General features: G+C 40.8%; 1 protein-coding gene across 1 annotated transcript in view; it reads right to left on the minus strand.

Moving 5' to 3' along the window:
* Positions 1–2,023: 2,023 nt before the first annotated feature.
* FAM81A (family with sequence similarity 81 member A) overlaps positions 2,024–22,011 on the minus strand; it is an 82,293-nt gene continuing 62,305 nt past the window's right edge. The window contains exons 5-9 of the mRNA XM_007458889.1: positions 18,780–18,909; positions 16,800–16,906; positions 9,509–9,644; positions 7,712–7,907; positions 2,024–3,739 (exon numbers count right to left, since the gene is read on the minus strand). Coding sequence (XP_007458951.1) covers positions 3,615–3,739; positions 7,712–7,907; positions 9,509–9,644; positions 16,800–16,906; positions 18,780–18,909 — 694 coding nt within the window. The 3' untranslated portion in view covers positions 2,024–3,614. The remainder of the gene's footprint in view (positions 3,740–7,711; positions 7,908–9,508; positions 9,645–16,799; positions 16,907–18,779; positions 18,910–22,011) is intronic.

The following is a 22,011-nucleotide window of genomic DNA, read 5'->3' on the forward strand; positions in this document are numbered from 1 at the left end:
CCTGCTCCACAGATGAGACCAACTAGCTTGAGGATCTACCCAGCCCTTCCCCTCATTCAGGGATTATCCCCATGCTGGTCCCATCTGCTTATTTCTTCATACGGGCTCTACTGCTCTTCTCTGTCTCAGGCTGGGCTATCACTTTCTTCGGAGGTTAATCACTGCCCATACACAGTCCCCGCAGATAATGGGACACTTTGGACCGAAACATAGACCCCCATATATTTTCTGCCCTCCTCAGGCCCCATTTTTCACCATCTGATACCTAATACGTATTGCATAAATTACTTCAGTATTTTGAAAATAAACCAGCTCCCTCTTTTAAATTAATTTAATCTCTATTCTGCAGATAAGAAAAATGAGACTCAGAGAGGTTAAGAACTACCCAAGGTCACACAGCAGTGACAGAAAAACTCCACAGAGTTACCATTGAGTTTCCAGGATGTCCTGAGTGGTTTGTGATTTTTTTTTTTCAGGCTGAAAGCCTAGTGGAATGACCACAATTCAGAGGGGTACTCACCCCATACAACCCATCTCCCAATGCACAGAGCCACAGTCCACTACCTCGGACAGCCAAGGACAGGGAATGAAATGCCTATGATCTTACAGTCCTGTGGCATCAACTACCTCACCTTCACTGATACAACCAGAGGAAGACATCTGACCCAAGCAAAGCTAATAAGATTGCCTCTCTTTGGTATTTGGAATTGGGGCGTTAAAATGGACAGCGACTCAGATGGCAGAACTGTAAGGTCATGCAGAGATGGGGCTGGAGTCAGCGGCCTGGCAAGTCCGAGTTATGTGGGAAGCAAGGCTGGGGACTGCCCTGGTAGTCCAGTGGTTAGGACTCTGTGCTCCCAATGCAGGGGACTCGGGTTTGATCCCTGGTCGGGGAACTAAGATCCCGCATGCAGCAACGGTGTGGCCAAAAACAAAAAAAAGTTAGGCAAGGCTGTATCTTTAGAGGTAGGGTAGGGTAGGGTAGGTGTCCAGACTGTGGAAGTAAGCTGCCAGGTTTGATCATGCCTCCCACTTACCCGCTGCAGGATTTGGGGCAAGCTGCTTCACCTTTACATGACTCAGTTTTCTCATCTGTAAAATGGGGAAACAAACAGTATTTAACTCAACTCGTTGTTGTTATAATGAAATGAGTGAACATCCACCAAGGTCGTGGCGTGGGCACACAGCACACGCTAGGAGCTGCCAGCCGTGGTTATTCCAGAGCCGAGAAGACACCCGTAGCTGGAAACCCAAGGATGGAGCAGCTCCCCATGACTTTCCACTTACCAGCAGGTCTGCCAGGACTCAGAGCATTTTATTTCAACCACCAAAAGGTTTCCCCAGAAAAGTAAGAGGAGATTTCCTATGGTATTTTACCTAATTAAATTTCACCTCACACTAAAAACCTAGAAGTTTAAAAATCATACGCCACACTGATTTGGAAGTTTTATTCTTTTTATTGCAAATTTCTGATAAAGGAAACTACAGGGAAGCTGATTCTCATTTAAACTTTGGTGATAAGAGGACGTTGGAGCTCGGGGCTCACAACACGTGAGTCACCCAGGGGCCTCTGACGTGTGCGGCTGCCTGCATCCCCTCCCAGAGATTCTGACTTAGTTGGTCTGGGGGGGCAGTCTGGGCGTTGGTAGCTTTTTGAACTGCCCAGGTGATTCCAACTTGCAGCCAGGGTGGAGAACCCCCGCCAAAGCTCGTGACATGGTGGTGGCAGCATTAGAAGCATCACCCACTCACGTCACCCCTTGACCTGAGTCCAGCTGGTGTCCTCTGTCCCCCTCTTCCCAGGTGTGACACATGCTGACTCCTCCTCCTCGGGGCCCGCAGAGGAGAGAGACGCTGGAGGGGCCATGGCTCTCGGTGCTGTGGTTTGTGCTGAAACCAGGAGAACTGTACTAAACACGGCTACTCTATCACAAAAAGAAACTCACTTTCTGATTGCGAAAGAGCATTAACCTTTTTGTTTTTTCATTAAGTGGACACAGCCTTCCTATATAGAGATGCAAAGATTTGTGACAAAATAAGGAAATATATGTTGGATGACATATTCCTTATATGACTTCTCAGGTCCAAATTAAAAAGAAAATCTGTCAAGCCATTGAGGGTAAACTCTTATGTACTTCAGCAGCATAACTTATATGGGTAAACAGTAATAGCCAGTTAGAGATTTCATTTACGATTTCTTCTAAAATAGAAAATGCTTTAATTTTCCTGAGTCCTAGGCAAACAAAAAAAAAGTTTTTAAATTTTTCAAAGTATCCCTGTTTTCTTTTTCCTGGGCACCCTCATAGTTTAGAATGGCGTGTGTCTCGCTATTAGCTTTTACAGACATAGGTGAACGAATAGCACTGGCGCCCATTTTCAATGACTAATCAAATATAGCGACTGAAAATAAAAGACCCATCATCTACGAAGTTGCTCAAAATGAACGTTTCTTAACATTGTTATAAATGCAATATCAATTTGATTCTCTGGCCATACAAAAGTATGAATATCTGTTCCGTTACTGATAGTGAATGATTAACATCTTAACAGTGATAACATTTTTAGAGCATTTAAAAAATACATAGGATCCCATTTTTACATCATAATTCTGATGTATTATCGTGCCTTCTATTTTGTCCGCAAAACTTTTATAGGGTACAGTGCACTGACGTGATAGAACCAAGGCACAAGAATATAGTTACAATAAGTGTATATAAACCTTAGCACTTTGTGCCAATTTTGGAAAAATTTAGAGAGGAGATCAAAGAGCCTGAAAAATTTTCACATCCCATTACAATTAATGAACAACTAATTGTGTAATAAACAGGCTATTAACCACCATTCCGTTATTGAATATATGGCTATCACTATACAGGTGGTGGATAATTGAAAAAAGTTTTCAATATTAAAACCTGGTATAACTAGGTGGCCGATGTAGATAATTGTGCCTTGCATTATCTAGATAATTGTCTTAAGTTTCCACTTTAATTTGTAATCTATATGGCAGTTATCAATTTTTAAACTATTTTCACTGCATAAATGGTAGGTTTTTTTCCAAATGTTAAATCCCCTCCCCCCTACAAAAGACAGAAGATTTACAAGAAGATACCAATATAAGAAATGCACAGACAACAATAATAAAATCCAAATATGGACTCAAGGGTTGAATTCTAATCTATCAGGACATTCTCTTAATTTAGGGTGAGGAACAACACATTCCTGTGATAATTCATTATCTTCTTAATTTAAAAAAATCACCACGACATTTTTCAAGAGTAAAGTCTTGGCTAGAGCATCGAGCATCGACGGAAAACTGTTAAGTCTTTTCTCATTCATAAAACGAAAGGGATAAAAGCCTTTCAAAATCCAGGGAGGGCAGGATATTCCACTGAATTTAGAGAAGTGGAATAAAGTGGTAAAAACTGTACGTAATACTTTTAAAGAGAGTGTTTTCAAGACTCCAGGTAAACATTTAGAACCATGAAAACACATTTCTCGGCACATGCACGCCATGAATAGAACAATCCTGAATGCAGGTACAGCCTGGCTACAGAGGTATCCAGTTCCCGGCCCCACTGGCAAAACCACCTTTGAGGTCCATGTCCCAAGTCCCTTCACATTGGAGCTTCCGGCTTCTGCATCTGTTGGATTTGCTTCTGTAGCTGGTCCTTGTCCAGCTTCATCTTGGCTTCGAGAACTTGCCTGAGGGATCCTATGCTTTCATAGATGGCTGTAAACCCTTTAAGAAGAGGTAAATTTCATAGGAGTTAATATTAAAAAACAAGCCTGTATCAAATCTACAGCAGATAGTAATAATTGATCTGGGCAAAAGATATCAATAGATACTAAAACTACTGGAATAAAAGTGTGATGGGAAACAGGATAGTTACCTAGTTTCAGAGTATCTCCCTACAGATACAAAGGGAAAAAGGAAATATTACAGTGGAGAAATCTGACAGACACCACTTTAACCAAGAGATCAAAGCTAACTTCACCAACACTGGGAGGAACCAACATCATGCATCCTCGATAAGAAAACCCTGGGAAGGACACATCACTTCTGTGGCATTTCTGTTCAAAATGCACACCCTGAATCTAATTAAAAGGAAGCAAACAGATCCAAACTGTGGGACACTCCACAAAATGCTGGCTTGTGCTCTTTAATGATGACAACATTACTGTGGAACTGACCTAGATTAAAGGAGACTAAAATAAAGAAACATGATAACTAAATATGATATGTGATTCTGGACTGGGGAAGGTTTGCTGTAAAGGAAACAATGGTGAAACTTGAAAGTTGAGTATTGAAAAATGTTTCATCAGGGCTTCCCTGGTGGCGCAGTGGTTGAGAATCTGCCTGCCGATGCAGGGGACACGGGTTCGAGCCCTGGTCTGGGAAGATCCCACATGCCGCAGAGCAACTAGCCCCGTGAGCCACAACTATTGAGCCTGCACGTCTGGAGCCTGTGCTTCGCAACAAGAGAGGCCGCGATAGTGAGAGGCCCACACACCGCGATGAGGAGTGGCCCGGCTCGCAGCAACTAGAGAAAGCCCTCGCGCAGAAACGAAGACCCAACACGGCAAAAATAAAGAAATAAAGAAATAAATTTTTTTTAAAAGGCAAAATTCCTTAAAAAAAAAAAAAAGAAAAATGTTTAATCAATATTACATTGTACCATAATTACTTAAGAGAATGTCCTTGTTCTTAGGGTATATACATTGAAATAATATAGGGGTAAAAAGGTATTCCGGCTTCTGCAACTTATTCCCAAAAGATTTAGGAAAAAAAATTATATTCACACACACGTTCACACATTAAGCAAATTTCAAAAGTATTAACAATTGGTGAATCTAAGTGAAAGATGTATAGTTTTTGGACTAGTCTTTAACGGTTTTATTAAATTTGAAATTATTTCAAAATAAAAAGCTAAGGGCTTCCCTGGTGGCGCAGTGGTTGAGAGTCCACCTGCCGATGCAGGGGACATGGGTTCGTGCCCCGGTTCAGGAAGATCCCACATGCCGCGGAGCGGCTGGGCCCGTGAGCCATGGCCGCTGAGCCTACGCGTCCGGAGCCTGTTGCTCCGCAACGGGAGAGGCCACAACAGTGAGAGGCCCGCGTACCACAAAAAATAAATAAATAAAAATAAAAATAAAAAGCTAAAAATAGAAAAAATTCCCAATCAAAAGGTAATTTTGTATTATTCTATATTCTTATTGGTTTTTTTAAAATTAATTAATTAATTTATTTTTGGCTCCTTTGGGTCTTCGTTGCTGCGCACGGGCTTTCTCTAGTTGCAGTGAGCAGGGGCTACTGTTTGTTGCGGTTCGTGGGCTTCGCACTGCAATGGCTTCTCTTGTTGCAGAGCATGGGCTCTAGGTGCGTGGGCTTCAGTTGTTGTGGCTCACGGGCTCAGTAGTTGTGGCTCACAGGCTCTAGAGTGCAGGCTCAGTAGTTGTGGTGCACAGGCTTAGTTGCTCCGCGGCATGTGGGAACTTCCTGGACCAGGGATCGAACCCATCCATGTCCCCTGCATTGGCAGGTGGATTCTTAACCACTGCTCCACCAGGGAAGTCCCCTATTGGATACTTCATAAATCAATGAAAAGAAAAAACAACTAGTTTACAATAACAACACTTTTTTTTTTTTTGCGGTACGCGGGCCTCTCACCGCAGTGGCCTCTCCCATTGCGGAGCACAGGCTCCGGACGCGCAGGCCCAGCGGCCATGGCCCACGGGCCCAGCCGCTCCGCGGCACGCGGGATCCCCGCGGACCGGGGCACGAACCCACGACCCCTGCATCGGGAGGCGGACTCGCAACCACTGCGCCACCGGGGAAGCCCCCCTATTGGTTTTTAAAATAAGTGTCAAAAACATCTTATCTTCATTAGCATATTTAGAATTTTCTCTCAGAAAATCTTCTTTATGTAACAATTCATGAAAAAGAAGTATAAAAATTCCTTATTAAAAATAATTTTGTTGGGAATTCCCTGGTGGTCCAGTGGTTAGGACTCGGTACTTTCGCTGCCGAGGGCCTGGGTTCAATCCTGGTCAGGGAACTAAAGATCCCGCAAGCCACGTGGTGCAGCCAAAATAATAATAATAATAATAATATTAATAATAATAAATGAGCTAAAAAAATAATGTCCTTACTGAATGAAAAGATACAACATATTACTAAATAAAAGAGTAGGTTACAAATCAGCATGTACTGCATGAGCCTGTATTTGGAAAAGCATATATATATCCTGTATGTATAGAAAGATAATATACATAAAAAAGAACTCTGGGTAATATAGGAGGTATTTTTGGTTTGGTTTTTTTTTTGAGCTTTATGATTTCCCACTAAGAAGTTTGTTTTTGTTAACAAGAAAAAGTCAATACTTTTAATTTTTAAAAGGCTCATATGCATTTCTTATTAGGTACTAACTATTCAAAACCTCAGTGATACGTTGGATAGCTGATAATAAATCCACTCAGCAAATGATGCAAAGTTAACCATCAATAAAATATTCAAATACCATATTCTACCCAAAAGACCAAAAGACCAAGAAAGAAAATTCATTTTTATCTTCACAAGTTCTAAAATTCATAAATTTAATAGCAGCTTCTCCTTAAATAAAAGAGTCACCTTGTGGTGGTTACAACAAAATTATTCTTGGGATAACTAACTATTTTTATTTCCATGTGGCCAAAATAGAACAATTCCATGAAGAAAATTCACAGAACCAGAAAACTGGAAGGAATCAGGAGATAATATAGTTCCCCTTCCCACACCACCCGACTGTCTTCTCTTTCCTGACCATGGTCAACAAGTCTTCACTTAAATACTTTCAGTAAAGAGCTGTCAGGCTCACAAAGCACCCGTGTCTTTCTAGGACCGTTAACTGTAGATACTTCTGCTTCATACTGAGTTAAAATCTGTCTTCAGGTAACTTCCAGTTATTGGTCCCAGTTCTGTATTCCTGAGTTCAGAGGATAAATCGAATCCTTCCTTTACCTGGCAGCACTTCAGAACTTAAAATCATCTCTAACACTGTCTTCTAAACAAGTGTGGAGGAATGGGCCCTGTGGACTTTTGAGCAGAGGAAAATCATTCATTGCCGTGGTGGGATACTGCCAGCAGTATAAAATAGGCCTTCAAAGGCCCCTCAAAGATATATGCTTTATATATACACATATAAAATGCTTTTAACAGAGAAGAAAACAATGCATTTTAGTTTTAATAGTATTTAATTTTAAAGAATAAAAATATTCTCTTTTAATTTTGTTAAGATTTCATTTTGTCTTATTCCCTATACATTGTCTAGTTCTTTGTTGCTAGATTATATAATGGATCAAATAAGCATTGGAGACAAATTTAGTAAATAGAGAATAAAGAAAGTATTTAAGCCTAAAAAAAAAAGATATATGCTTATTTCTGAGGCATATTGACCTTGGCTTTGATCAGAAAAGAATCTGCAGATGGCACTAAAGAAAATGTACATCAGTTGCAAGCTAAGCGATTTTAGGTTTGTTTGCCTGTCTCTCGAGGTCTATCTTCATGTCCTTGGCAATGAAGCAACATTTTCGTTCAATATACCACAGCTACTTAGAAAATCACCTAAGGACACTTTCATCAGCTAGGTTTGTGGTAGCTGTAGGGTAATACTAATTCATTGGCTTTTAGATCAAATAGAAAATGACCCAGAGAACTGTTTTCTTTTTGGCCTACCCGCATCAACTTCTGCTTTCATTTCTTTCATGTCCTCGGTCATCTGTAACTCAAGCTTGCTGATTCGCCCATGCACCTTCTCCTCTTCTTGTTTTGTCCTCTGTACCTCCATATTCTTCTTTTGACTCTCTTCTATTCTGTCCAGTCTGGCTGACATCTGGCTGAGCCTCTTCTCCATGTCCCTTTCACTGGCTCCCTGAGATCCATGATAAGAATGGGACTTGATTACTCCAAAGAGTCTGACGCATTCGCATCAGTCATAATACCATTTAAGAACAATCTGCAGGGAACAGAATTGCAAAGGTTGCTTGTTGCTCACCCCAGTATCCATTCTCCCCCTCTTCCATAACAGATCCCTGATTTTCAGCTGGCTGGAAGGTCACCCAGAGTAAAGACTACCTTTTCTATTGTCTCCTGAGTTTGCTGTGGCCATATGATTAAGTTCTGGCTAATGAGATATAAGTACAAACATATGTGGCAACTTCCAGGAAAAGTTAAAAAATAGCTGAGGCATATCCTTGCCTCTTCTTTCTTTCTTCTGTTCTTGGAATTAAGAGGTAATGGCTGGAGCTCTAGCGGCCATCTTGAACTATGAGTACAAGGATCATTCTCTAGGACTGGCAGAGAGTTAAACCAGAAAAATCATGGGTCACTGAGGACTGACAAGCTACCACATTAGTCCTGTGATTCCTACACCCGACTTCTTTTATGTGAAAGATAGATAAGCTTCTATCATATTAAAGTCACCATTATCCTGGAGTTTATTGTTAGTTATTAAGCCTATCTAGATGTAAAAATAGTGCTCCAAAGACCTAGAAGCCTACAAATGTATTACTATGAATCTAAGTAAATCAGGAGATCTGATAAAAATATGGAGACGTGTAAAGAAATATTTGAAGCAGAATATTTTCTTTCCTTTCCTCTCCACTATGCTTGGTTCTTATGAGAATCTGGGTCTGCAGGCAAGCTTTAGAGGCCAAGAGTACAAACATCAAGCTGTAAGGGGGCTACAGCATAACAAAACTCTCTTGATGTGTTCAGTGCACAGTCTGCAATTCAACAGCTCAGCATCGAGAGAGAGCAGAGCCAGAGATGCAATCTACACCAGTCACTTATGCTCCATCAAAGTCCAAGGGGAGGAAGCAGTGAAAGAAAAGAGAAGGGAGAGGGAGATGGTCAGGCTAGATAACCAAACCAAAAAACAACTGCTTGCCAAGTACTGATATTGAATACTATATATGCAAGGCTTTCTTGATATGATTTTTGAGTAGTTCTGCAAACCTTAGTTCTGCAGGAGAGTGGGGTAAAATGAGAAGGAACATGGAAAAGAAAACTGGGTTCTGTTTAGATCTTGCACTGTGACACCTCATACTGGGTTTATAGTTTGATGGAGGGGCCTGGAGGGAGAAATCTAGTCAACACTGTTTCTACCAGATTGCAGAATTAAAACAAACTAAATGAAGTATGTAATTGTAAATGCAGCTGGACAATTTGGTTCATTAAGGTCTGGATTTGGCTTCATCTTAGCTGAAAATTTCTACTGAAATTTTCACTGAAATTTGCACTGAAAATTTCTACTTAGTCTTTGTTAACCAAAACAAGTCAAAGTGCTCTGTCTCTCTATAACAAACACAAAGAGTCAATATGAACCATGGAAAGAGATTCTAAGGCAAGAAACAACTGTAACAGCTTAATGTGGTGCTAAATAAATCAATGATAAGTTACGAGGTAGTATTCAAACATTGCAGGTCCCACCGAATAACTTTACTATGTTTATGGCTGAACATCAACACCTACACTGTTTTCCTTAACAACCAAGGAAAGCTGATCGATTCTCTGTAAAAGTTCTTTTTCCATCCGTTCTTGTTCCTGTTGCAACCAATTCCGTGCAGATAAAATCTGGTTACTGAGTTCCTCAACTGTACCTTTAAATCTAAAATAAGGAAGTTAGCAAGTTAGTCATAAAACCATTTTAATATGACATCAAACAGTCTCAGTCTCTGACTATCAAATCTCAGAAATATATCAGCACTAAATTCAGCTCACTTACCTTTTTCTTAGAATTGCACTTAGCGCTACATTGGGAAGGGAGGAAAGGAGGATGTAACAGAAAAGCGCCTAATAATACTCCCACCCGTGCAGGGCTGACAGTGTGGACACCAAGGTGTCACACAGTGACAGAGAGCCACACCACGTACTAATCTTTGCAGCTCAGAGGGTCCAGGGTGCTCTTGGCTCAAAGGACACAGTAGCCTGGCTCCCCTCCAGGCTCCCCTCTTGCCCTGGACTCTTCCTCCTCCTCCCTCTTACCTCCCAGGCCTGGAGCCTGGCTCCCTATCTCTCTAATGTTCTCCAAATTGCGCTTGCCCCATACAGATATTTCTTAATTTAAACCAAACAGAAGATTAAAAAAACAACAACCCCCAACTTCTATTCCTATATAACTCTCCCTTTCCACATACCTTAAGATAACACCCCACGCTTGCTGCCTCCCCTTTTGTTTTTATTATGAAAGTAATAAAAGTACACTAGAATATATGTGACTTAATAATAATAATAAAATGAACACCCCCTGTGGTAGAAGCCCCCAATTCTCTGCAGTATCTGTTCTCCTCTTCTTCCCTATTAAGAAACCCTCAAATGTGAACTGGATCCACGGCTACCTAGTCAAAACTACACTTCTCAGCCTCCCTGGCAGCTACGTGTGGCCCTATGGCTAAGCCAGGCAATGAGACACATGAGGAAGTGATAAGTAAACTTCTTGGTCATATCATCAAAAACAAAGCTTCTCAGCCTTACCTGGGCAGGAAGCCAAGCCAGCAGTCCTGCCCAACTATGGAGCCCCACCTAACCTGGGAGACTGACCATGGAGCACAGCAGCTTTACTGAATTCATTTATTCTAATAGTTCTTTGATGGAGTCCTTAGAGTTTTCTCTATAAGATCATATCATCTGCAAGCAGGGATAATTTGGCTTCTTCTTTTCTGATTTGAATGCCTTTCATTTCTTTTTCTTGCCTAACTGCTCTGGCCAAGAGTTCCAGCACTATGTTGAACAGAATTGGTGAGAGTGGGCATCCTTGTCTTGTTTCTGATCTTAGAGAAAAAGCTTTCAAAATTTCATCAAGTATTAGATTAGCTGTGGTCTTGTCATGTGTGCACTTTATTATGTTGAGATTCATTTTTTCTATACCCAAATTGTTGAGAGTCTTTATTATGATGTCGAATTTTGTCAAGTGCTTTTTCCACATCTATTGAGATGATCGAACGATTTTTTTTTTTGCGGTACGCGGGCCTCTCACTGTTGTGGCCTCTCCCATTGCAGAGCAACAGGCTCCGGACGTGCAGGCTCAGCAGCCATGGCTCATGGGCCCAGCCACTCCGCGGCATGTGGGATCTTCCCGGACCGGGGCATGAACCCGTGTCCCCTGCATCGGCAGGCGGACTCTCAACCACTGTGCCACCAGGGAAGCCCAATCGAATGATTTTTATCCTTCATTCTGTTAATGTGAGGTATCACACTGATTGATTTGTGTACATTGAAACATCCTTGCATCCCAGGGATAAATCCCAGTTGATCATGGTGGATGATTCTTTTAATGTGCTGTTGAATTGGTTTCTTAGCATTTTGAGATTTTTGCATCTATGTTCACCAGGGATATTGGCCAGTAATTTTCTTTTCTTGTAACGTCTATCTGGTTTTGGTATCAGGGTAATGCTGGTCTCATAAAATGAGTTTGGAAGGGTTCTCTCCAGCTTTTTGGAAGTGTTTGAGGATGACTGGCATTAATTCTTCTTTAAATGTTTGTTAGAATCCACTCACGAAGCTATCTGGTCCTGGACTTTTCTTTGTTGAGAGGTTTTTGATTACTGATATAATCTCCTTTCTCATCATTGTTGGTCTGTTCAGATTTTCTATTTCTTCATGATTCAGTCTTAGTAGGTTGTTTCAGGAATTTATTCATGTCTTCTAAGTTATCCAACTTGTTGGCATATGATTGTGCATAGTAGTCTCTTATGATCCTCTGTATTTCTGTGTTATCAGTTATAGTATCTCCTCTTTCATTTATAATTTTATTTATTTGAGTCTTCTTTCTTTTTGTCTGGGTTAGTCTAGCTAAAGTTTTGTCTATTTGGCTTAACAATTAGTTTTACTGATTTTTCCCCCACTTGTTTTTCTGTTATTTCCTACTCTCTATTTCGTTTATTTCTGGCCTAATCTTTATCATTTCCTTCCTTCTGCTATCTTTGGGCTTAGTTTATTCTTCTTCTAATTCCTTGAGGTACAAAGGTAGGTCGTTTATTCAAGGTCTTTCTTTTTTCTCCATGTAGGCGTTTATCACTGTAAACTTTCCTCATAGAACTGCCTTGGTGGCATCGAATGATTTTTATCCTTCATTCTGTTAATGTGAGGTATCACACTGATTGATTTGTGTACATTGAAACATCCTTGCATCCCAGGGATAAATCCCAGTTGATCATGGTGGATGATTCTTTTAATGTGCTGTTGAATTGGTTTCTTAGCATTTTGAGATTTTTGCATCTATGTTCACCAGGGATATTGGCCAGTAATTTTCTTTTCTTGTAACGTCTATCTGGTTTTGGTATCAGGGTAATGCTGGTCTCATAAAATGAGTTTGGAAGGGTTCTCTCCAGCTTTTTGGAAGTGTTTGAGGATGACTGGCATTAATTCTTCTTTAAATGTTTGTTAGAATCCACTCACGAAGCTATCTGGTCCTGGACTTTTCTTTGTTGAGAGGTTTTTGATTACTGATATAATCTCCTTTCTCATCATTGTTGGTCTGTTCAGATTTTCTATTTCTTCATGATTCAGTCTTAGTAGGTTGTTTCAGGAATTTATTCATGTCTTCTAAGTTATCCAACTTGTTGGCATATGATTGTGCATAGTAGTCTCTTATGATCCTCTGTATTTCTGTGTTATCAGTTATAGTATCTCCTCTTTCATTTATAATTTTATTTATTTGAGTCTTCTTTCTTTTTGTCTGGGTTAGTCTAGCTAAAGTTTTGTCTATTTGGCTTAACAATTAGTTTTACTGATTTTTCCCCCACTTGTTTTTCTGTTATTTCCTACTCTCTATTTCGTTTATTTCTGGCCTAATCTTTATCATTTCCTTCCTTCTGCTATCTTTGGGCTTAGTTTATTCTTCTTCTAATTCCTTGAGGTACAAAGGTAGGTCGTTTATTCAAGGTCTTTCTTTTTTCTCCATGTAGGCGTTTATCACTGTAAACTTTCCTCATAGAACTGCCTTGGTGGCATCCCACAAGTTTTGGTATGTTGCGTTTCCATTTTCATTTGTTTCAAGATTTTTCAAATTTCCCTTTTGATCTTCTTTGACCCACTGGTTGTTCAGGGGTGTGTTCTTTAATTTTCACATATTTGTGAATTTTACAAATTTACTCTTGTCATTAATTTTTAGTTTCATACCATTTTGGTTTGAAAAGGTACTTAACATGATTTCACTCTTCTTTAATTTGTTAAGACTTGTTTTGTCACCTAACATATGATCTATCCTGAGAATGTTCTGTGTGCACTTAAGAAGAATGTATATTCTGCAGCTGTTGGATGGAGTGCTCTATATACGTCTGTTAAGTCTCTAGTTGGGCAGGGCTGAGGTGTGAGTGGTGGGGGACTGCTGGCTGGGCTATATGGTCAGGTGATCCTACTGGCTGAGCTCCCAGGGAAGGCAGGGCTGCTAGCTGGGTCGCACAGTCAAATGGAGCCACCAGCTAGACTCTGCAGTTCCCTCTGGTCCGGTGGGGTCACTGTGTTCCCTAGCATAGTGCTGGTGCTGGTTGATGACTCCATGATGGGGCCTGAGGCTCCACAACTGGGCAGGCTGCTGGTTGTGCACCCCTGATGAGTAAGGTCACTGGCCGGGATCCCTGGTCAGGCAGGGCCACCAGCTGTACCGTGCAGTCAGGTGGAGCTGCAGGCTGTGCTCTGTGGTTGAGTGGGGTTGCTCTCTGGGCTCCCTAGTCAGGTAAGGTCACTGGGTATGTTCTGCTTTTAGGACGGGTTGTTGGTTGGGTTCCTTGCTTGGGCAAAGCCAAAGGCTCTACTCGGCAATCAAGTGGGGCCATAGGCTGCGCTCCACTTCTAGGGTTATAGGCTGGACTCCAAGACCATCTGGGTCACTGTTCAGGCTCCCTGGTCAGGTGAGGCAAGAAGTTACATTTTATTTTCAATGATTAAATTTCTAGAAGCTCAATTTGGCTGTCTGTCAATTCTGTTGGGTTTTTTTCTGGCCACACCATGTCACCTGTGGGATTTTAGTTCCCCGACCAGGGCTTGAACCCAGGCCCTCAGCAGTGAGAGCACAGAGCCCTAACCACTGGACCGCCAGGGAATTCCCCTGACTGTTCATTTTTGGTAAGCTTTTATTCCTTAGTTGTACCTTCAAAATGTGTATGTGTGTGAATACCCACACATACACATACATACATATATACACACACATTACTTTATCCAAGAATTTCTATATATGCAGTATTTAGAAGTCTGATTCTGCTTATTGTTGTTTCTTCTCACTCTATTACTTATGTGATTTTTTCCCCTTGTGTTGGCCTACAATTTCTGATGGGGTCCATTTTTAAAGTCTTTACTGAATTTGACAATATTACTTCTGTTTTATGTTTTGGTTTTCTGTCTGTGAGACATGTGAGATGTTAGGTCCCCTGGCCTACAATTTGACTGTACATTCATGTTCCTTAGAATTTCATGTCTGTGGGAAGACTTGAAGACTGAGTATTTGCATTTGATTCTGCCAGGCATCTCGGGCCACTACCAAATCAAGATCATTCTAAGATAAATTACTTATTCTGGTTTCTTCAATGTGCTTGGGTAATGTGAATTCTAACTCTAAATTCATGTAAAAGTTGTACTGTGGTCCTGAATTTTCAAGGAATGCCTTTTACCCTTCTACCCAGAATCAAGATTTCGACAGGAAAGTTTCCTTATGATGTCTCTGTGGAATATTTTTTTTTTCTCCTAGTTCATCCAACCAGGGTTTTACCTTTTGGGTCTCTAATCTGTCCTTCTACCTTACACAGGCCCCAGGCTTGGTCCCCTTACCTCTGTGAACAGCCTTTGTGTCTAGATTTCTGGACTTTAAATTGTAGGAAGAAAAATAAAGATGTTCATGATTGCTAATAATATCTACTAAGGAAGAAAAAATACTAAGATGTTTATTTTCTTCCTGTGCGATGGAAGGAAGGGGATGGGAGATCTTTCTGTACTTGGCAAGACTGCAGAATCTATGAGAAAGAGTGACATAACTCAGTAATGATATAAATACAGATAATTAGAGGAAAGGAAACATGGTTTTCATAAGAGAATTCCTGTTAAATCAGCCAAAACCCTAAAATGGCATTAAGCATGGAGAGAATGAGATAAAAGAACCAGGAGAATAATAAATTTAAAACTTCCACAAGCCTCTAACCAAGTTCCATACTGAAGTCATATTTTAAAAAATATAAGTCAAATACACAAACACACACACACATACACATATATGGTCACTACTGGCTCTGCTTTGGCAGGAAAATGCCAAGCTCATGAAGATTCATGACAGGGAAAAGTGTATGGTTCTGTGATTGAGCAGAAGAGCAGCAGATGAGTTTCAGTGGGGGCAAGTCCAGTTTAAAGTGTCACTAAAACACAATGCAAAGTACAACACATTAGAGGGTCCTTAACTAGACAGCTCAGCAGCCCCGAGGTGCAGAACTCTCTCACCTAGACGCCTGCAACAATGCCCCCCCCCAGCCGACGTCCCCACCTCTGCTTCAGCCTCTGTGATCCATATTCCAACTGCAATCAAGGCCATTTAAAAAAAATAACATATGCATCTGAATATATCACCCTATCTGCTTAAAATCCCCCAACGGCTCCTTATGGCTCCAGGGAAAGAAACAAGGTGTCCTGAACACTGTCTACAGGGCCCTGCATGCTGGCCCACCTCCCCTCCAGCCTCATTCCCCACCAGCACGCTCTGTTCAGCCCCCTCTGCACCCTGCAGTTTCCCTCATGTCACATTCCTCCCGCGACAGGCTATTCCATCTCCTGTGTCTTCACCTCACTCTTTTCCTCGTGAATGCCATTCGTGCTTCAGCTCTCACTCCCAACATCGCCTCCTCCGGAAGGTCCCACAACCAGGCTTGTTACTCATTCTCACAGCACCACCCTATTAGCTTCCCACGGCTACTGTGACACGTCACCACACACTTGGTGGCTTGAAACAACACAGTCATTCCCTTTTGGTTCTGAAGGCCAGAAGTCTGAAATCAGTTTTCACTGGAGCAGAGGTGGTCCCTTCTGGAAGCTCTGAGGGGAGAACAGTTTCCTCACCTTTTTAAGCCCCTATGGCCGCCTGTCTTCCATGGCTCATGGCCCCCTCCCCCATCTTCATAGCACATCACACTCCAATCTCCCGCTTCTGTTGTCACATGGCCTTCTCTCCTGATTCTGACCCTCCTGCCTCCCTCTTATAGGGACTCTAGGGACTATCACATCGGGTTTACATAGATAACACTGTATCATCTACTCATCTTAAGATCTTTAATCTAATCACATTTGCAAAGTCCCTGTTTGCCATATAATAGTCACAGGGATTAGAATGTGGAGATATTTGGAGGAACCATTATTCAGCGTACCACAACCACGTATCTTTCCTTCAAAGCACTTATCACCATTAGTGATAATATAGCATGCACCATATTTAGTGTGCTATATTTAGGTCATTATTCGATTAATACTCATCAGCTCCCTAGACTATCAACTCTGCAAGGATAAGAACAGAGCCTGTTTTTCTTCATTACTGGATCCTCAGCACCTAGGCCATATTCAAGAAATATTTGTTGGATAAACAGATTGGTTATTGTCCAATCACTAAAAACAATAATTAGGAAGGTAAAGTGGCAACAGGCTACAAGGAAATTTTCCTGTGAACTTCCATTATGGTTTTCACTTTGTTTGTGCAATAAATAAAAACCAAAAGGGAAAAGGATTATAGTATTGAGTAAGCTCATGAAGAACTTAAACCAAAACAGATGTTTCTAAGTTGATGACTCACTTAGTATCCAAAAGCTGAAGCTGGTGGTTACTGTCTCTGTGGGACATCTTCAGTTTGGTGCTTTGCTCGGATATCGACAAGTCCACTCTGTTCAAAAGCTGAGAAATCTGGAAAAGAAACTTCGCTTGTAAATGTCATATCAAACCTTTTCAGAGGTAATTTCAGAAAACATTAGTGAGCTGTATTCTAGTCAATGGCATTAAATTCAATCTAATTTCATAAATTCATTTAGGAGTCCACCTCATCTCTCCACTTCCATTTTCTTTTATACACACCCATCAAAAATCAAGACCAGGGGCTTCCCTCGTGGCTCAGTGGTTCAGAGTCCGCCTGCCGATGCAGGGGACGCGGGTTCGTGCCCCGGTCCGGGAAGATCCCACATGCCGCAGAGTGGCTGGGCCCGTGAGCCATGGCCGCTGAGCCTGTGCGTCCGGAGCCTGTGCTCCGCAGCGGGAGAGGCCACGACAGTGAGAGGCCCGCATACCGCAAAAAAAAAAAAAAAGTGAAGACCAGAGGAGTTCCCTGGTGGTCTAGTGGTTAGGATTCTGGGCTTTCACTGCCGTGGCCCAGGTTCATTCTCTGGTCAGGGAACTGAAATCCCGCAAGCTGCGTGGCACAGCCAAAAAGACCCCCAACAAATCAGACGAGTAGCACTGCCAAAATATTCATCATGCACTGAGCACTTAACTACAGGTCTCTGATGAGCAAAAGCCCAGCTTCTGCCCAGGAGCACTACCTCCCCCTGCTGGCACAAAATGTAACTCATTTTTACCTTGGAATTTCTACCATTAGTGAGTGTGGTTGCTAATCACAGAATGGAATTCTTATCACTTACAAATTCCATCGAGATCCCAGGTTTACCTCCGTATCAAGTTAAGTTACCAGAATATATACTTTTTAAACTATAACCCCTCTCACTCCTTTCTCCCACTACCTATCCATTTCCCTTGTCTTTTTACTAAAATGTATTGAACAATATAAAACTAGCCCTTTATGAAACGCCTTTATTTTCTGCAAAAATTCTGACGGTCAATGTTCCTTAATTCGAGATTCACAGAATAAGTATTTATCAGATCCGAAACAAAGAAAAATTATGTCTCTTTTTATGGATTTCTATATGTTTTTTACTCGGTTTGGCTACTAGAAAGCTTAGTATTTCCTTAGCATCTATTTTCTGATCTCATAATTCTGTCCTCACATTTCTTTAGAGAAAATTATTGGACTTATTTCATTTTATTCTTTTTCTTTCAAGGTTTTATAATAACTATTTTTTACATAAGTAGCTTTAGATCCTTATCAGAGGTAGCTAGCACACAAGTATGTTTAACCCAGTAAATTGACTAGATACCCCATTTTATTGAACAGTCTCTCTTTAAATGAAGAATAGCAAGTAAGGCGGACCACTGTAGGGGAAGTCCTAGAAGATAGGCCCCATTATGGCAAAGGGGAACTTCTAAGAAGCCAAAAAACAAACTGAAATGCCAAGAGTTTTGCTTTGAGAAATTAATCTGTGAATTGCAAGGTGGAATACTCTGAAATTTATTAGCCAGCCTGCTCTCTAGCTTTGTTCTAATCTTTTCCCACATACAAACTATGTGATGAGGTAGTCCATAAGTCTCATGAATAAAGTATCTATTTCCTGAACCCCAACTGGGACGACTGCCCTGTAAAACAATGCTTTGCTCACTTACCTGTGTAAGAGGTAGCTTTGGAGATATAATTTAGAATTTTTGGAACATGTTAATTGTTTGAAGAATGAGGGGAAAGACTCTTTAAAATTAGGATTGTACTGAAAAATCTTGGCATTTTGGTCGCATACTCACAAAGGGACACTCCAGTGAAACAGAAGGAGGAAGGAGGAAAGGGATGCTTATGCTGGGTGCCCTACCTAGTTTCTCATGCAGGAAATAATCAACACCGTGTTATTCTTCGATAAGAACAAATACTCACTTTCAAAAAGGTACCTGACACAGGTCATACCTGTCCCTCTGCATCTTTGATTTTCGTTTCCAAGATCAGCTTGGCAGCTTGCTGCTCTTTGCTCAAGTGCTGGAGCCCCTCATAGGTCGTTTTGTGCTCAGCAGAGAGTCTGGCTATGCTGGCGTCACATCTATCCGGGCAAACGACAAAGATAATTCTTAACAAAGTCTTCAAACACGCGCTAAAGCATCCTTACACATACAAAGTGCACGACCGCACTCGAAGAACCTGCACTATGAATCATGCCTTTTAACAGAGTTCTGAATGAATTCGGAGAGCTGCTCTCATTAATGGTTTTTAAGTTAAACCACAGGGATGTTGCTTAATAAGACTAGAGATGTAACCATCAAAGCAACAAAGTCTTTACAATGCTCACGAGTACAAAACTGAATATGCAGTGAGAGCCCAATTACAAAAAGCTTACACAGTGAGCCAGATGTGGTCTGTCGCTCTGTAGTACCACTTCCGTCCTCTCAGGCCTCTCGGGGCCTCTTTGGGTTTTGGAGGCAACTTCTACCACATTTGAAAGTACTATCCCTAACCTTTTACCAAACTACCTGTAAGGCTGTATGCTTTATGTGTGGTCCAGAGCAGAAGGCTCTACAGCTGGTCCCAGCTGCTCTGCCCTTGAGCCTTACAACTTGGCAGTTCCAAAGGTGCCCAAAGTATTTGCGGCAGATAAGCTGGGTTATGAAGCCTCTGTCAAACCCTAACAGCAGAGTCACAGAATGACCCCCTAGGAACTGAGAGCAAAGTCATGCCCTGTTCCAACACAATCATACCTGCTTTGAGAAGGAGCAGCCAGCTTGCTACTGGGCTCCAGTAGAGACTGCATGCCTAAGCAGGGGTCACTGAGTGACCATGCAATCTGGGCAGCCCATCACGAACACCAAGCCACAGACGTGGGCATATGGGCAGCACTCTGTCTTGGAGGGAAAGGGATATATAGACGTCAGGCTTAACAGTCCTAAAGGCATAAGTAAATTACAGGAGCCCAGACTCCTGTGGCCTCTACTCTTACTACTGCCAGTTTCCTTCAACTCACATGTATGGCCTGGGATCAGATGAGCTTAAAATACAAATGTTTAAAGTACTCAACAATCAAAGATAGATTCACATCCATCAAGAGAACTCTAAACAATTTTTAAAAAGCAGAGATGAAAAAAGAATAAGGGGTTAAGAGAAAAAAATGAGAAATCCTAGAAATAAGCTAAACAGTTTTCTTAATAGAGCTGACAAACATGACTGGACATGATTGAAGATAAAATCAGTGAATTAGAAGATAGTAGCAAGGAGCTCACTCAGAATGCAGCAAAGACAGACAGAGATTCAAAACATGAAAAAATAGTTAAGAAAGATGGAGGACAAATAAAGAGATGCTAACATAAGTCAAAGGGAGGTTGAGAAGTCCCAAAAGAAAAAATGGAGAGAATGGCAAAAAAGCAATATTTGAGGTGTGAGTGCTGACAACTTTCTAAAACTGAAAAAAGACATGTGTTTTAAAGTTTTCAATGACTACAAAGTGGCATAAGTAAAAACAGAGCATGGTGAAATTCAGATAACCCATGATAAAGATAAAGATTTTAAAAGCTACCAGAGACTAAAGACAAAATGACTTTTTTGACTGACTGTAAGATTGACAGCACACAATTGGTATCAGAAGACAGTAGATATCAGAGGGCAATAAATATCATAAGATGTTGGAGAAACAGCTTCTAAGGATTGAGTGGAAACAACCTATCATGCAAGAATAAGTACAAAATAAAGACAGTTTTAGACATACAAAGATTAAGAAATGTATCACCCACACAGCCTTACTGAAAGTCATTAAATAATAGACTTCAGTAAGAAGAAAAGAACACCCAGAGAGGAGTAGGATGTAAGAAACAACAGTGAGCAAACTGAGAAAAATTTTGGAAAATTTATTGTTTTGTAGACTCTGAAGAAAGTAAGCTACCAGTTCAATTATTCCAAACTTCTTGAGTCCTTACTTGGTATTGAATCACATTTTCTCTAAGTTGAACAACTTGTTTAGCTTAATCATTTGGCTAAAATGCTATAGTCCTTTTTGGAAGTAACAGGAAAAAAAAAAACTATTAGGATAAAAAAATGTTTAATACTGACTAAAATATTTTTTAATATTTTAAAACACAATCTGACAAACTGCATATATGCACTTTCTAAATTTCAATGTTCATAATAAAATAGACACAAAGCAACAATTATGTCTCTATCCTTCTATACTGGAAATCTTTTTTAATGTTTAATGCTCAATGCTGGCATTCGTACAACCATGCTATATCGCACACTGTAGGTGGAAAAGTGTATTTTATAAGCTTTCTTGAGGGCAACTTGGCAGTATATACCCCAAATCTTGAAACATGAATATATTTCTATGTACCTTTCAATCTAGGAATTAACCCCAAAGAAACAAAAGTGTGAGCAAAGAAAACTCAAACTAATTAAGTTCTGTATAAATTCCTTGAACAATTTCCTATTTTAGGATAAAACGAAAATCCTTTAAAACGCTCAGAAAGAGTTGGTCCCAACCCACTTACCTCCCTGCATCATCTCTTATATTCTGTCCCCTTTTTTCCTCTGCCCTCAGCCACATTGATTACACTTCAGGGCTTTGAACTTATGTCACTCCTTCCCACTTCAAGGCCTTGATGCAGGCTGTTCTCTCCGTCTGCAGTGTTCTTCCTTGACCTTTTCACCTGCTTAGTTACTATTCATCCCTCAAGCTAAGCACACAAGTCACTTCCTCATGGAAGCCTTCCTGGAGCCCCCAGAGTAGATCAAGTACAGCAAGTACACACTTTCAGGATGCCCCATATTTCTCTTTTATTGAACTTCCTATAATAAACATTTATTATTATTACTATTACTATGATTATCATTAATCTCTTAATCCTTGTTTCATGACACGTTCTCATCATTAGTCCATGCATGGCTCACTTCATTCAGTTAATTAATTTTTAATAACTGCTCCTATTCTGAATCCTGTCATCATTCCCTTGTTCTCCTTTTAAGACTATATTGCACACATACACACACATATGCATGTGTGTGTATATATACATATATACATATATATATATATTTCTTGAAAGTATGTTATGTGTGCATTAGTTGAATTCAACTTTTAAAAAGCCATTATGTCGGGCTTCCCTGGTGGTGCAGTGGTTGAGAGTCCGCCTGCCGATGCAGGGGATGCGGGTTCGTGCCCCGG

The sequence above is a fragment of the Lipotes vexillifer genome, unplaced genomic scaffold (genome assembly GCF_000442215.2).
Source record: "Lipotes vexillifer unplaced genomic scaffold, Lipotes_vexillifer_v1.1 scaffold102, whole genome shotgun sequence".
Taxonomy (NCBI): domain Eukaryota; kingdom Metazoa; phylum Chordata; class Mammalia; order Artiodactyla; family Lipotidae; genus Lipotes; species Lipotes vexillifer.